Source organism: Crocuta crocuta, unplaced genomic scaffold, assembly GCF_008692635.1.
Source record: "Crocuta crocuta isolate KB4526 unplaced genomic scaffold, BGI_CrCroc_1.0 scaffold266, whole genome shotgun sequence".
Lineage (NCBI taxonomy): Eukaryota > Metazoa > Chordata > Mammalia > Carnivora > Hyaenidae > Crocuta > Crocuta crocuta.
This window is the reverse complement of record NW_027531005.1, coordinates 1,083,109-1,098,274: the sequence shown is the minus strand read 5'-3', so window position 1 is coordinate 1,098,274 and position 15,166 is coordinate 1,083,109. Positions and strand designations below refer to the sequence as shown.

General features: G+C 50.3%; 1 protein-coding gene across 4 annotated transcripts in view; it reads right to left on the bottom strand.

The window, feature by feature from the left end:
* Positions 1-1,056: 1,056 nt before the first annotated feature.
* Positions 1,057-15,166, bottom strand: part of SLC13A4 (solute carrier family 13 member 4) — a 44,544-nt gene continuing 30,434 nt past the window's right edge. For 3 of the 4 annotated variants that reach the window (XM_077770666.1, XM_077770665.1, XM_077770667.1), the window contains 8 exons: positions 14,520-14,639; positions 13,201-13,302; positions 11,627-11,728; positions 10,808-10,905; positions 10,467-10,591; positions 6,614-6,775; positions 5,277-5,414; positions 1,057-2,834 (listed from right to left, as the gene is read on the bottom strand). In XM_077770666.1, the coding sequence (XP_077626792.1) occupies positions 2,697-2,834; positions 5,277-5,414; positions 6,614-6,775; positions 10,467-10,591; positions 10,808-10,905; positions 11,627-11,728; positions 13,201-13,302; positions 14,520-14,639 (985 nt within the window). In that variant the 3' untranslated portion in view covers positions 1,057-2,696. The remainder of the gene's footprint in view (positions 2,835-5,276; positions 5,415-6,613; positions 6,776-10,466; positions 10,592-10,807; positions 10,906-11,626; positions 11,729-13,200; positions 13,303-14,519; positions 14,640-15,166) is intronic. The other variant, XR_013336730.1, reaches the window with a different exon arrangement.

The following is a 15,166-nucleotide window of genomic DNA, read 5'->3' as shown; positions in this document are numbered from 1 at the left end:
GGTCACTGACTGCTTTCTTTTTAGTGTTGGGATATTAGAAGACAAAAGTCAAATTTTAATTTGTGCAAGAGACAAGACTACTCAGGAGAGCTGTTCGTGTCCACCAGTGATGACAAGGAGTTGTTAGTCATTTCCGACCTCTCCTGTCCCTGGAATGAGCGGTCTCAGGTAGCCTGAACTCCAGTTTTGGGAGGGAACAGTGCTGCTCTTTCAAATGGTCAGTAGACCGGACTGAAGCACGTGCTCTTTCTCGGCCAGTTGAGTGCTCTGGTCCCTGGAAGCTTCTGGAAGCTTCTGGCCGCATCTGCTGTGGAGAGTTGCACTCCTTTCCCTTTAGGAGCCAGTGAGCTGCACAGATGCTCAACCGTGGCCAGTAATTCCAAGTCAACTTAATTCTAAGTCCCCTCTTCTTTCTTTTTTTTACTTAGACTCCTAGAAGCTTACTGATTATTTGCACCTGTATCTCCCTCTCTGACCCAGAGGCTTGGGGTCGAAGGTCTATAACTGACATTTGACACTCACGCAGCCATGACAATACAGTGACACAGTGACTCTTCTGAACATTTTATAGTGAGATAACTATGGAGATTCCATCCAAGCAGCCACAGTGCACATTACACTGGGATTTTATGTGGGCTCATTCGGTCTTTATTTTTTATCAGCAGTCACTTAATGTGGCCGAAGCTTCTTAGGCGGAAGCAGTAATATCCGTGGTTAAATCCTGTCAGTTATGTGGTGGTCAGAGCATGCAGGCGTTGACTGGCACAAAAGAAATTTTATAATTCACAGATACTTGATTGACTAAGGGAGCGACTTCACTGAGAAGTTGTCGTGGGGAACCTGCCCATGCTCTCAGTGATAAAGTCAAGTAAAACAGCGGAGTTTTCCTTTTCCAATAAGACTGACATAGCAAGTAACTGTTGGTAGAAATCAGAAATATGTAACGCCTACAAGCCAGGGGGATCGGAAGCCATATCCAGCCATCGAGCAAGGACATCTGCCATGGAGACAATGGCCCAGTTTTCAGGAGGAAGAAGGAGACCTTGACTCCCAAAGTGCTTTTTCTCACAGGAAACATTTATTAAGTAGTTAGTTTACTATAACGTATGAGTTGTGCACAGACGTAAGACATGTTCTCTCCCCCCGAGGGGCTCACTGTAGGAAAGGGCTGCTGTGTGAAGCCTTCCGCACTTGCCTTCCCAGCAACGAACTACTCATTACATCCAGAAGAAAGCCAGTCAGACACCGCTAATAGTACTGTGGTCTTAATGATAGTTTTGGCCTTTTTTTTAATGGTTTTTAATGTTTATTTTCAGGAGAGACAGATACCAAGCAGGGTAGGCCAGAGAGAGAGGGAGACACAGAATCTGAAGCAGGCTCCAGGCTCTGAGCTGTCAGCACAGAGCCCAACATGGGGCTCGAACTCACAAACTGCGAGATCGTGACCTGAGCCGAAGTTGGACACTTAACCGACTGAGCCACTCAGGTGCCCCGGTTTTGGCCTTTTTAGTAAAACAGGTATGGAAGTTTTTTCTCCCTGCCAGCTCAACCAGTGCAGTGGCTTTGATGATTAGTGGGAAGCAAAGAGAGAGAGAGGTTCCCCCCACTCTCCTGAAGTAGAGAATTCCTATGAAACTTTTCGTAAGCCAAAATGACATAAAGCGAAGAAGCAATTATCATTCATTTATATGGAAAGACATTGGAGTGTTTCCAGACCTCCACCGTAACTTAGGCTTTTCTGATATCTTAGGACACATCTTGCTGACGGGCACACACAGTAAATGGGCACACAGCACAGATGCAGCCCTCAGCTCTGGCAGTTTCCTGGGAGGCACCACTCCAGTTGCTCAGGTTGTGCACTGCCCCTCGAAGGGCTCGCCGCAACACCACTGCTGAACACTAATTGCACTCTTCTCAGAAACCTGAAAATCCTCTTCAGATTTCCTCCGGTTAGCAAAAACAGGTACCCATATAGGTCTTTTGTAAAAGCAAAGTGGCGTCACCAGAACTTTTGAAAAGCCAGGGATATCTGTACTAATGTCAATGTGTCTTCTTCCTCTACTTCCTTTTCCTTTGACAAAGAGAACAGTACAAGCCTCTTTCTAGAGGGGAACACTGTTTCTTTATGGGACTTTGGTGCCAAGGGTAAAGAGAAGCCACTGAAGAGAGATGCTTAGAAGGGAATCCAAGTTGTGATAAAAGAGTACTGATTGCCAGCGAGAGGACTTGCCAAGATTGCCTTTTTGTGGTGAGAATTTAGGATAGAAACGCTGAGGAGAAAGTTCTGGGGGAAGATTTTCCTCCAAAAGAGGAGATGCGACTACACAGGATGGTTTTGGATTTCCCCTTCAACTCCTAAAAAGGGGTTAAGATATTACAAATAACGTCAAAGCCAGTGAGGCTAGTTTGTGAGGCTCAGCCTCTGCTCTCAGAAAGGCCTGGAGAGCCCAAGATACAGGAAAGGAGAACTCTCCCAGGTTTTGCTGGACTACGGTGCTAAGGAAGGAGGGCGGAGAAGAAGGCACTAACATCCAAGCATGCGTTCCGGCTGCCGGAGGCTTCCTGCTGTCACCTGAGGTGGCGGGTGCTGGAATCTTCCGGGGAGGTCTGTGTGCCCCTGGCGGCTTTCTCGGCCTGTTGGTCAGATTCTGGTAGGTGCTGGTGGCTCCTCGGGCTGGGCCGTCTGCCCGCTTGTGTTAGGCCTGATCCGTGATGTTACTGACCTCAGCCCAGGCTGGAAAAGTGTCCAAGTGGAAGAGGCTAACTCCCCATGTGTTGATGGCCACCATCACGATCACCAGGCCAATGACATTGACCCCCAGGCCAGCTTTCACCTGTAGGACACAGACCAAGCCCACCCGAGTCACTGAGCAGGCAACGGCACCGACCCCAGGTCCTCCGTGCCCCCACCCAAGCCGTGGCCCTAGCGTGTTGCAGTCGCCGCCTGGGATCTGCAGTGTCGCCTGGGAGGGTGTCTTGGGGCTGTGGAAGGACGGTGCAGGCCGTTAGCACCGTCTCTGCTTGGGGCCGCCTGGGTGGCTCAGTCGGTTAAGCTTCCGACTTTGGCCCAGGTCATGAGCTCATGGGTCATGGGTTCGAGCCCTGTGTCGGGCTCTGTGCTGACAGCTCAGAGCCTGGAGCCTGTTTCAGAGTCTGTGTCTCCCTCTCTCTCTGACCCTCCCCTGCTCACGCTGTCTCTCTCTGTCTCTCTCTGTCTCTCTCTCACAGAAATAAATAAAAACATTAAAAAAAAAAAAAAGAACCGTCTCCGCGTGTAGCGCCCTCACCCCCAGGCGGAGGCCCCGCAGGGGTGTGCTTGGACCACCGGGTCGCGTGTGCTAAGACCACAGCAAGCAGGGGCCCCACTACAGGGCGGGGACGTGCATGAAGGCAGCAGCTGCTCGGAGCCTTTGGCGAGCTCACACTAGGGGGCCCGGCAGCGGAGGCCCGACTCCACACAGCCTTCGCCACCGTTAACTGTTCTGGAAGGAACGNCCCTGGAGCCCCCGGCCGGCCGCCTCTGCTCCGCCTTCACGGGAAGGTGACACGGCCATGCTAGCGTTGCTTCTTTCCGCCGAGGGGCTGTCGCCTCCGCGCCTCCGTCCTCCCTCCCCTTTCCGCCACGGAACTGACCCTCGCAGGCCGGGGCGGGGCGTGAGGCGGAACTGACCCTCCAGGCTGAGGGGGGCGTGAGGCGGAACGACCCTCCAGGCTGAGGGGGCGTGAGGCGGAACTGACCCTCCAGGCTGAGGGGGGCGTGAGGCGGAACGACCCTCCAGGCTGAGGGGGCGTGAGGCGGAACTGACCCTCCAGGCTGAGGGGGGCGTGAGGCGGAACTGACCCTCGCAGGCCGGGGGGGCGGGGGGGGGCGTGAGGCGGAACTGACCCTCCAGGCTGAGGGGGGCGTGAGGCGGAACTGACCCTCGCAGGCCGAGGGAGTGTGAGGCGGAACTGACCCTCGCAGGCTGAGGGGGTGTGAGGGGGTGTGAGGCGTGGCGGATGGGCGCCGGGCCGGATGGAAAGGTGTGCAGGGAGGGGGGCTGGCGCCCTCCCCGGGAGGAAACGCACGCAGCGCGTCGCCACCACTAGTCCGCTAGCCGGCCGTGCGGTGGGAAAGCTGTGAGGAAGCAAAGGACTACATGGGTGGCCAGAGCCCTGACTATTTCATCACCCTCGCCCCCTGGGCTCTGGGCGTGAAGAGCCGTCATATCTCCTAGCAGAAGGGGCAGGTTCTAAAGGGGCCGAACCTTTAGAAGGAACCGTGTAGAACATTCGCTTGGAACCTCCATCTTTAGCAGAGGAGGAAACTGAAGTCTCGAGTCGGTGCCCAGACTATAGAACCCAGGGCTGGCTCACTTCTTGTCCCCTGGTGCCTTTNGAGCTGGGACAGAGCTCAGCTCTCTTGAGCAGACGGGGTCGTGCAGTAAGAGATGGGGAGGAGGGGGTGGCGGTGACCTCCCTTCCCTGAAACATTACAGAGCACTTAGATGAGCAGGTTGAATGGTGAAAAGGATCTGAATGTCTACTCCTGGCCTGAAGCTCTTGCTTCCTTTCCTCCGACTGATATTTACAGGGCTGCTGAGAACCCGTTGGGACTTGAGTGCCAAAGAATTAGTGAGGCCCTAAGCCGGGGGGGGGAATGGGCCCTATTTCAGACAGCCTCGCCCCAGTAATTAGGAGTTGTTTTTATCTTCCCCCGAACCCCAAAACCTTGGGTATCAAGGAGCCCAGCAGCGAGTGTAGGCTGAGTGGAGGGGAAACGTGCTCAGCACTACAGTCTGACCAGACGTCCCCTGAAAGCCATCTAGTGTGAGTCTGGCTGTGGGGGCTTCATTTTCCCACTGCTTCTGGGGCTTCTTGCGCTGGGGAGAGTTCCGGCGGGTCCTGTCCCATCAGCCCTTCCCCCTGGGCTCCTGCGGGGTCTCCCACTTCGCCCCCGTGAGTAAGCCAGCAGCTGTTTGAATGAACATCCCCTGCAGGTCCCGTGAAGAAGCCGAGGCAAAGACCTGTGCCTCCTCACACTGGGCGCGTCGCGTGTCTGTCCCAGCTTTGCCTGTGCACGTACCCACTTGCCCCCAGAGAAGGGTGGCAGGGGACATGGTTGCTATCTTTGGTGCTCATGGACCAACCGAAAGCCTTCTTACCGGTACCATTCTTTCTACCACACCGCACTGGGTGTTGGCAGACAACAGGCACTGCTACAAAATAAGAAGGTTCGGGAGAAGGCTGTGGAGCCCGTCCCCGGGGCTGGCAGGAGGAAGGCACCCACGACTCACCATATCTTTGATCTGGCAGTGCCCGTAGCTGAAGACGATGGCGTTGGGGGGGTTGCCCACAGGCAGCATCACTGCAAAGGAGATGCACATGGTGACTGGGATCAGGGTGTAGAGTGGATTAATGTGCAGCGTTTCAGACTAGGAGAGGAGAGAATTCACAGAGACATTAGCGTTCAGATTATGCTTGCGTTTCTTGGGCTCAGCATCGCAAACACACTTTCAGTGATGGCTTGGTGTTGGCCGACCTTGGCTGGATACCACACACCGGGGGTAGTTCAAGCACTACCCTCGAGGGCGTACAGCGCTGGGCTACCCAGATGGGCTCATGCTGCTCACTCACTCCCCAGGGAAACGCGGGCTTTGAGTTCCTTCCTGGAACGGATGTTTCATTTCGTGGTGCTGGTCTAATTTTATTCTTTAGCCGAGAGATTCATTCTTCAAACTCACATCTCATGAATAAGCTGCTTTGATTGGCGCAGGGGTCCTGCATCCTTGGGGTGCTGAACCAAGGGTTGTTTGGGTTTTTTTTCCTAAGTAAGATGCTTGCTTTGCATGGGATTTGAACCCATGCATGGTCTTGCCCTCAGTGTTGAGAGGTTGTAACTAAGTGCCCTCCCATGTGCACACAGGCAATGGAAGGAGACATCTGAGCAATGAGCAGAGAGAGTGGCTGGGGGTAGCTTGGGGTTAAAAAGAGCAGAAGGCTATCATTTTGTGGGGGTTGGGGAGGACCCCTCATTTTCTAGGTTGCACCTCGCAGATGGGACAGACGCAACATTGTGCCTGGGGCGTTACTTTGGGCGCTGCTCAGCCAGGCTAAGATCTGGCCTGTCAGTAACCGATTGTTCTGACACCGTGGGGTCAGGCTGGCATTGCCCTCAGTTCTCAGACTCTCCTGGACAGAGAGACTGGGGGGAGGTGGTGATGAGAGAGCTGTAGTCTCTGTCTTTACGGCTGAATGTGCTTCTGGGGGCATTTTGCCTCCATTTTCTGGAGTTCCTCCTCCAGCCCCACTGTTAGGTCTTCGGAGAGAAAGAAATGATGGTGAGGAATTGGAATCCTAGGCTTTTAAGGTTTTGTCCATTCTTGTCTCCATTCAGGACTGCCTCAAAACTAATCCTGTCTTTTGGAAAAGGGTTTCTAGGACCCCTGCTGCGATCTGTTAATTTATCGATTTACTTATCAATGGCCCTTTGAAAGACTTCATTTCCAAACTACAGCCTGAGCACCAATCAGTGAAGGCCACGGCAATGACCAGAGGAGAGAGGACAGCCATGGAACTGCCCCCTGGGTCTGGGGGAGCCCATCCGGACCCCTGGGAGCCCTGCCCCACTCACCAGGCTGCATAGGATGGGCAGGAAGATGGTGATGGTGGCTGGGTTGCTCACAAACTCTGTGACAATGGACACCAGGATGCAAGCCAACAGGGTGACGGCCCACGGTGGGAGGCTACTCAGAGAGAGCATCTGGTGCCCAATCCAGGTGGAGAGGCCAGAGCTCTGCAGGAAGACAGGTGATACAATAAGAAGAAAGGAGGAAACACCCATTCCCAATGGAATTCTTAGACTCCCTATTTTCAGGCGGACTGGCCCCAGAGGCATTACTGATTTGATGATTAGACTATTTTTATAGCCCAGAAAATTCTTTATGATTGTATAATAGCTTGGCAGGGGCTAGAGATTTGGGGGGCGACAAGCCCCTCAATGTCAATCTCATTACTCTCTCCAGCTTCTGACATTCTCACTCTGTGTATGTAGTCAGCAGTGCTTTTTACACAGACTCCCCAGGGTAATCCTCACTTCTGCTTTTGAAGTCTAGCTCTCTTGTCACCTGTGAAAGGGAGAAAATTATCACCGTCTTTGGATAATAACCTTTCCTGTGGATTTTGGGGAGTCGGTGGGACCGAGCACTAGAACCTTTACAGGAGTAATGAAGGAGAGGGATTATGTGTCTATCTCCGTTTAGTGGGAAGGTGCCCCCTTCTGGGAAGGTGGCCCAGAAGCCAAGTCATGCAGTCCCAGCCTGTCTCAGGTTCAGTCTCATCATGGCTGACATCAGGGTCTACAATCGTCAGTGCTTTTTCACGACACAAGATACAAAGTCATGCTGTCACTCTTGAACCTTTTCCTATAGCAAAATTTACATAGATCTACTCCAATAAATGAATATTCCCTCTTGGACTAACTTATTGGGTTGGGAACTGTTCATTTGCCAGTGGTGAAGATCTCCCGCCCCTGAAAAGTGAAGGACACCGTTGAGTCTTTGTACTAAAATCCCCAGGTTGCCATATGCATTCTCGTGCCTTTGCCCCCTTCTCCTCTCCCTCCTGTGGTGGATGCGCTCTGCCCTTCCTGGATGACCCTGGGGATTGCAAATGCACTAAAGAAATGGAGAGCAGGGCCGAAAGCAAGGTGAGACATCTTATGATTCCTCAAGCTTAAGTCCTACTCATATTTTACTATTAAAGACAGCCTCACCACATTGTCAGCAGGCTGCTCTGTCTCCCCTTTGCTGAATTCATCAAAGGCTATTTGATTTCTACAGCACGCCGGCCACCCGAAGGCGAGCTCATAGGCAGCTGGTGACCAAAGGCCTTCAAAATTCTCTCTGCTGTGGCCCTTTTACCTGGGAGCACTGACTGAGAGCTGCAAATCCAACGTGTGGGGACTACAGCAATTAATGGTTGGTACAGAGCTTTGAGGCTCTAGAAACTCTATAATTATTCTCTCCTAGCACATTAAACTTGGCCCACTGGAAGACAGAGAAGAGCAGTTAGCTGAGTGGAAACAGTACTTCTTATAAAAAAATGGAGTTCCATTTATCAATAGTACTTCTCAGTACTATCTTGGACTTCTCCACATGGTACTCAGAAGTAAAGCAAAATAGGGGCGTCTGGGTGGCTCAGTCGGTTAAGTGTCTGACTTCAGCTCAGGTCATGATCTCACGGTTTGTGAGTTCGAGCCCTGCGTTGGGCTCTGTGCAACAGCTAGCTCAGAGCCTGGAGCCTGCTTCGGATTCTGTGTCTCCCTCTCTCTCTGACCCTCCTCTGCTTATACTCTCTCTCTCTCAAAGATAAATAAATTTAAAAAATTAAAAAAAAAAAGAAGTAAAGCAAAATAATTGTAATGCCACTTCTTTTTCCAGAAGCTATTTAATACTGTAATTTAAAATAAAGTGATAAATTAGATTGCAAAGTCAGAAAAAAGCACAACAAAGGAAGTCTTACTTTTTTTTTAAACCTTGGTATGCAAATATTTTACATTGGATTTTCCTCATGTCAAGACTGAAATTATTTCAAACTGAGTAGGAATCACCTATGTCATACGTGAATTGTATTGTTAAAATTAGTAGAGTCAGTAGATTGTACAGAAATATCAACTATGCTATCTGTAATACATATGCAGTTTAGGTTAAAAAAAAATCTTTCCAGGGGCCAAAACTAACAACTAAAATTCAGTAAAGATAAGTATGATATTCTGAACTTGGAATTAGAAATACCAACAGCATATATACAGAATTGGTTGAAAGACTTGAAGTTTAATAGTAGCTAACAATGAAAACAATGAGGGTTTAAAATTTTGTTTGTTTATTTTTGAAAGAGTGAAACAGCATGAGTAGGGGAGGCACAGAGAGAGAAAGAGGATCTGAAATGGGCTCTGGGCTTCAGACAGTAGAAAGCCCTCCAGCTCATGAACTGTGAGATCATGATGAGCCACCCAGGCGCCCCCAGACTGGGGGTTTTAATTGGCTGCAGTTTCAATATAAATGTTGACATGAGTGCCAATGAGGTCTTATAAAAGCCTCCATAAAAATGCAGAATGGTGGGGCGCCTGGGTGGTTCAGTTGGTTGAGCGTCTGACTTCAGCTCAGGTCATGATCTCACGTTTTGTGGGTTTGAGCCCCGCGTCGGGCTCTGTGCTGACAGCTCAGAGCATGGAGCCTGCTTCAGATTCTGTGTCTCCTTCTCTCTCTGACCTTCCCCTGCTCATGCTGTCTCTACCTCTCTCTCTCTCTCTCAAAAATAAATAAAACATTTTAAAAAATTCTTTTTTAAAATGCAGAATGGAGCTTGGATCAGAGGTGAGAGATGGGGCTGGGGTAATAGGACTACTTGACTCTGCAGGAGACTGACCACCTCTGGACCACGTTTGAATAACGCCAAGGGCAAAGTGTAGTGAGTGGTGAGGAGAGAGACCAGCATGGTAAGGGGTCACTGCTTCTTGATGAATGGTTAAAGGAACTCGGGACTTTTAGTTGGGGGGGGAGATCTAAGGGGATCTCATAACTTTCTATTATTTTAATAATTATTACCTAGGACGGGGCCCCAGAGGAGAGAGCCAGAGCTAATAGTGGAAGATGGACAGAGAACCTGAGCTGAGTGTAAAGAGCGATTCTCTGTTCTCTGCTCAGGAAATGCCTTGTCACTGGTGGTGTTCAAGCCCAGGGGTGTCATGCAGGGAATTCTCTCACTGGGTAGACGGGACCCAGTGTCCTCCAACGTTCCTTCCAAGTGTAGGATTCTTTGACCTTATTATTAGTGACACAGATGGCACTGGCCCTCAATGAATGGGCAGTCAAAAGTGAGCCCAGTTCATGAAGGTCAAAGGAGAACCAGTGTGAACCTGATTCATTCTGAGGATCATTTTCTATTTCAGGAAGGGCTAACGCTTTCCCACTGGCCCCGTTTATAAGATCTCATCCCAGTTCTGCCCAATGAGGAAGTCAGGGGGCAGTTACAGCATTTATGCGAACATTAGCGTACATTCTCCAGAGGGGCTCAATATATGCATAAGGACTGACTGAGGGGCATCTCTGTGCGTCAATGCAGGGTGTCTCCGGGCCCTTACAGACACATCTTCTAACACCACTGTCCCTTGCCCACAGGGAGATGGCTATAAAATCCAGTAAATCTTTTGCTTGTGGCAGCATGGGCTGGGGAGTGAGGTGTGAGTGCCCAGGTGTCACAAGCCAATAGTTCAACAGGTCTGTAACTCTGTCCCCAGCAGCACTGGCTTAGGAGCTCAGGGCAGGAATAGGATACAGGATGGCCACTCTCGGCTGTACTCTTCCCTTGGGTGACCATTCACCTCTCCCTCGGCGCCTTTGATATTCCTCCCAGAAGCAAGTGACTCATTAGGTAAAGCAGCTTGAAAAATCCCCAGCCCCGTGAGAGTAGAATTCAAGAGTTACCTTGCTGCCAGAAGCCAGAGCATAGCCGCCTCCCACCAGAATGACAATCTCCCAGGGCATGGTCTTCTGGAAGTCCTTCCACGTGATGATGGGCTCTGTCCTCCGGGAGGGCTCCTGGTGCTGCCCTGGATCACAGGTAGACAGAGGTAGACCAGATGAACCCTAATGGGTGGGATTTGTGGAGTAAGGGCCTAATTGAGGAATGATTTGGGAGGGGGCTCCGCCTCTATCGTGGGGGGTGCGGGGCACTCAGCACGGCCTCGGTAAGGCTCCTTCCCCAAATTCTGACTTGGGAATCACTGACTCGGGCCAGCCCCAAACTTCCCTTGGGCTTCTCTCACCGTTACTCTTCTTCCCAAAGCAAGGCTTCTTTGCCGGGATCAGGAAGAGGAGGAAGCCGAGGAACACGGAGACAGTGGCATCCGTGCGGTAGCCCTTCCTAGCAAAGAGACAGGCAGGGCTGGAGGAGGAGGGTAGCTCGATGTCTCGAACAGTCTGCTGAACACAGGGCCTCTCCTTGGGACCCAGGCCGGAAGGTCGTCGGCCTTCCTTCTTGCACCTGCTGCCCTACTAGCCCGCGGTGGATTTAATGGGCCGCGGTTGACGTCTGGAGCCTGGGCCTGGCTAAGGTGGCTGTCACTCGGGTGGCTCTACCGGCCCTAAGGAAGGAGGGGTCAGGAGTGATTTTGATAAAGGAGAAGGAAAAAGGATGGACTCTCTTTCCGGCAAGGGTCACACCTCCACATGTGTCTTTGCTCCAGTGATGAGCCGTGCTGAGAGAGAGCGGTGGCCCCGGCCCTCAGCGGGCCCGCAGGGGTGGCACGGGGGCCTCTGCCTGCCTCTCCCTGCCAAGGCCTCAGCCATCCCCTGGGCCACAGACTCTCACAGCTGATCTTTAACCTCGTGAGCCAACTGTGAGACAGCTTGTTATTATAAGACCAAGGTCACAGGACTGGTAAGGGGCAGCACCACATCCCAACCCCACACTCAGGTGCCACACGCTGTTTTCTTCCCGACCCCACACTGTGCTTCCCTTAAAAGAGGGGACTTTCCAGGGAACAGAGGGCCGCCCTTAAGAATGGAGGGGGGACAGGTGGGGCCTCCCTGGGGAGTCTGTGGGAAGGGGCGGGTCTCCTTAAGGAGGAGACAAAACCACTTACTTTTCAAAGAACGAATCCCAGCCAGGAACAAAGCCAGGCTCCCGGGTAAACCACAGCACAGTCATGAGGATGAAGAAAAATCCAGTGACCATTTCAGGGTAGCTACAAAATACAACCGAAATACAGCTGCCCCAGGACCTGGGAAGTGTGTTCGTTTTTTCACCTCGCTTGTCGGTGCTCCTGCGTTTGGGGCTCAGAGCCACCGCCGCACTGCCCTGAGCGCCTGATGTGAAGCGGGAAGTGGGCCAAGAAGATGCCAGAAGATATGACGTCAACCGCGTCTACTGGAGAAGCTGAGGCAGGAAGGGATAAGGGAGCACGATGGCAGACAGCCGTACAACAACACAAAGTATGAGGGGCGCCCGGGGGGCTCACTCGGTTATGTTTCAGCTCAGGTCATGATCGCTCGGCGCGTGAGACAGAGCGGAGCCTGTGTGGGATTCTCTCTCTTCCTCTCTCTCTGCCCCAAGTCTGCTCTCGCTCATTCTCTCTCTCTCAAAATAAATAAATAAACATAAAAACAAAACCAAGTACAGCCTCCGAGGAGAATGAGGTGAAAAAGGCCCCCAAACGCTGCTGGTGAGGGTAGGACTGTTAGAACCTTTGTAAGGGACTCTGACGATATATACGTGGAACCTTCACTTCAGTCCTTCCTTTCATGCAAGGAAATAACCAGAAATGCCAGTGCTATGTCACCTATTTACAAATGCAACGTTAAAAATGGAAACCACCTACATATTCAGCATTAGGCCATGACATCAAATATATTTTGGTATAACTCTAGGCTCAAATGAGATACGTCTAGTGATCTTGTTTGCACAGCAGAGTTAATGGCCTGGGAATGAAACAGTCTAATCCTAAGTGAGGAGAAAAAAAAAAGGCAAGATATAAAACTGTGTTTAGTTTGGACTTAATTTTAGCAAAAATACATATAATTTTGCTCCAAAAAAGCCTAGAAGGAAGAGTACATTATGTTAACAGTTGTTGACAGTTAACACTGAATAAATAAAAGTCGGCTTTAGTTTTTTTCTTTATATTTTTCTAATGTTCGAAATGTTCTACAATGAACATGTATTCCTTTTATAAATTAAAACATTTAAAAATATGGCTCATACCAGATCCTTTTGCCCAAAGCTGTACCTGCAAAAGGCCCTTGGTCTTCCAGCCTGTATTTGATGATGCCTGATGCCCACCCCCCAGCTCCCTAGGAGCGTCCATGGACCAGCAGGGGCCCATTCAGAGCAGTGTGAGGGTGCTGACTTTACAGGGAATTGGGCGTGTGCCCAAGAATGTGGCTGTGCCGACTCGCACGTCTTTCCCCAGCCACCCCATCTATGGTATCCACACCCACACCACGGCTATACCTTGGACTTCGAACATGGCAAACGGGAAGGGCGGCCACCCAGAGTCTGGGCCAGCTGGACTGGGGCATTAAGTAGCAGTTCTAAATGCCTGGACTCATAGTTGTGGAAAATTCCCCCAGCTGAAGGGACCGTCGAGAACAAGGCTGCTTATGTGCTCGCTTAACCTGCCATGCGTTCCTGGAGGAGAGAAGATGAATGGCTGACTTTTACCTAATGGCTCCCAGCTTTTCATATTCCTCTTGGATCCTCTTCTCTGACAACTCTTCCCTTTTGGTCTTCTTCTTCTTGCTCAACGAGCAGGTCTCTCTGAAACTGAGAAGGAAGAATGAGCAAAAGAATGAGATAGAGAATCCAAAGCAGGCTCAGAATTGTCAGCGCAGAGCCTGACGCGGGGCTCAAACTCACAAACTATGAGATCATGACCTGATACCAACTCAGATGCTTAACCGATTGAGCCACCCAGGCACCCCACACCCTACATCTTTTCTCTGCTAGGTTTCGCAGCCTCTCCTCAGCCTCTCCCATAGACTTTTGGGCATATTTATCTGGGTATATCTCTGGTGTATCCACATGAAGTCATGTCTTGTAGACTCGGGCAAGTGTATTTATGTGGGGTTGTTTTCTACACACTGGAGGTATAGAAGTATACAGCTATTGTTGATGTAATAGTAGCCTCTGAGTTATTTAAAAAAAAAAGTCTAGGGACACCTGGGTAGCTCAATCGATTAAGCGTCCAACTTCGGCTCAGGTCCTGATCTCACAATTCGCGAGTTTGAGCCCTACATCGGGCTCTGTGCTGACAGCTCAGAGCCTGGAACCTGCTTCAGATTCTGCATCTCCCTCTGCCCCTCCTCCACTTGCTCTCTCTCTCTCAAAAATAAATAAACATTTAATAAAATTTTTTTTAAGTCTGCTCAGAGAACATTCTCTGAGCAATGTAGTCTTGGGTCCCATGGACCAATATCAAAACATCATGTATATCTTCCTTTTATGTGTTTGAGGCTGATCAACTTATAGTTATGAAGAAAAGCCTGTGTAAACAGGTTAATATCAGTAATTGTATTGCAGGAGGAATATCTAACTCATGCTTTTGAGAAATATGAGCCTATTTCATGCAACTACGAAGTATAAATCACTCGTGTCTATAAAATTAAGCCTAAAGAAACTAACTTCTACTTGGAGTCACATTTCTTTAGAAATTAACCCAAATTACTCCATATGCTTTGAAAGAAATGAAACTACATTAACCACCGCCATTCAGACTTTTTCTAAATCAGACAGTTCCTTTAACCAGCTAGTTGGAATTAAGAGCGTTCCACTGTAGAGCTCATAGTGAAGGGCAGAGTCCATGTATGTCTGGAGGGTCTAGATCATGTGACTGACTCCCCATCTAGTCCGGTGCGTTCTCCCCATGCATCCTCCATGGTTACTGGCGGCTCCCCCTTGAGTGGTGCTCTCCAGGGCTCGCACCAGGACTCTGGATGGACAGGAGAGCCTCAGTGTCCTGCTGGTAGGGTCCTGGGACTCACTTGCAGCCCAGGAACAGCCAGTGCATCCAGAACCAGCTGACCACCAGCATGATGAGGGAGATGGGGAAGCTGAAGAGGAACCAGGTGCCGAAGTTGACCACCTCTGCAGCTGGATACTGGCTGGAGGGGAACGAACCAGGACAGCAATTAGAAAAGGGCGGATTCCCGTGTGGTTTCTGGGGGAAATAAGCTAAGTGCTCCTTTTTTTTTTTTTAAATGAGAGTAATTTCTCTTTTTTTTCTTTTTTTTTAATAGTTTATTGTCAAGTTGGTTTCCATGTAACACCCAGTGCTCATCCCCACAAGTGCCCTCCTCCATGCCCATCTCCCCCTTCCCCTCCCCCCTCCCCCCATCAGCCCTCAGTTTGTTCTCGGCATTCAAGAGTCTCTCATGGTAGCTAAGTGCTCCTTAAGAAGACATACATCAGAGCTAACGGCAGGGAGGATGGTAGTGATACGGTAAAACGTTACCTAGAACGCACATCTTTGACAGTTGCAACTCTACTGGTCCCAAGAATTATGAAGGAAACTAAAAAAGGCACCTAAACACCCAAAATTGATATCACTGATATACTTTGCACTCAGGAGAACCACTTGGGACCTCTTTGCTCTGAATTTACGTGAAGATTCTTAAACGTTTACTCATCT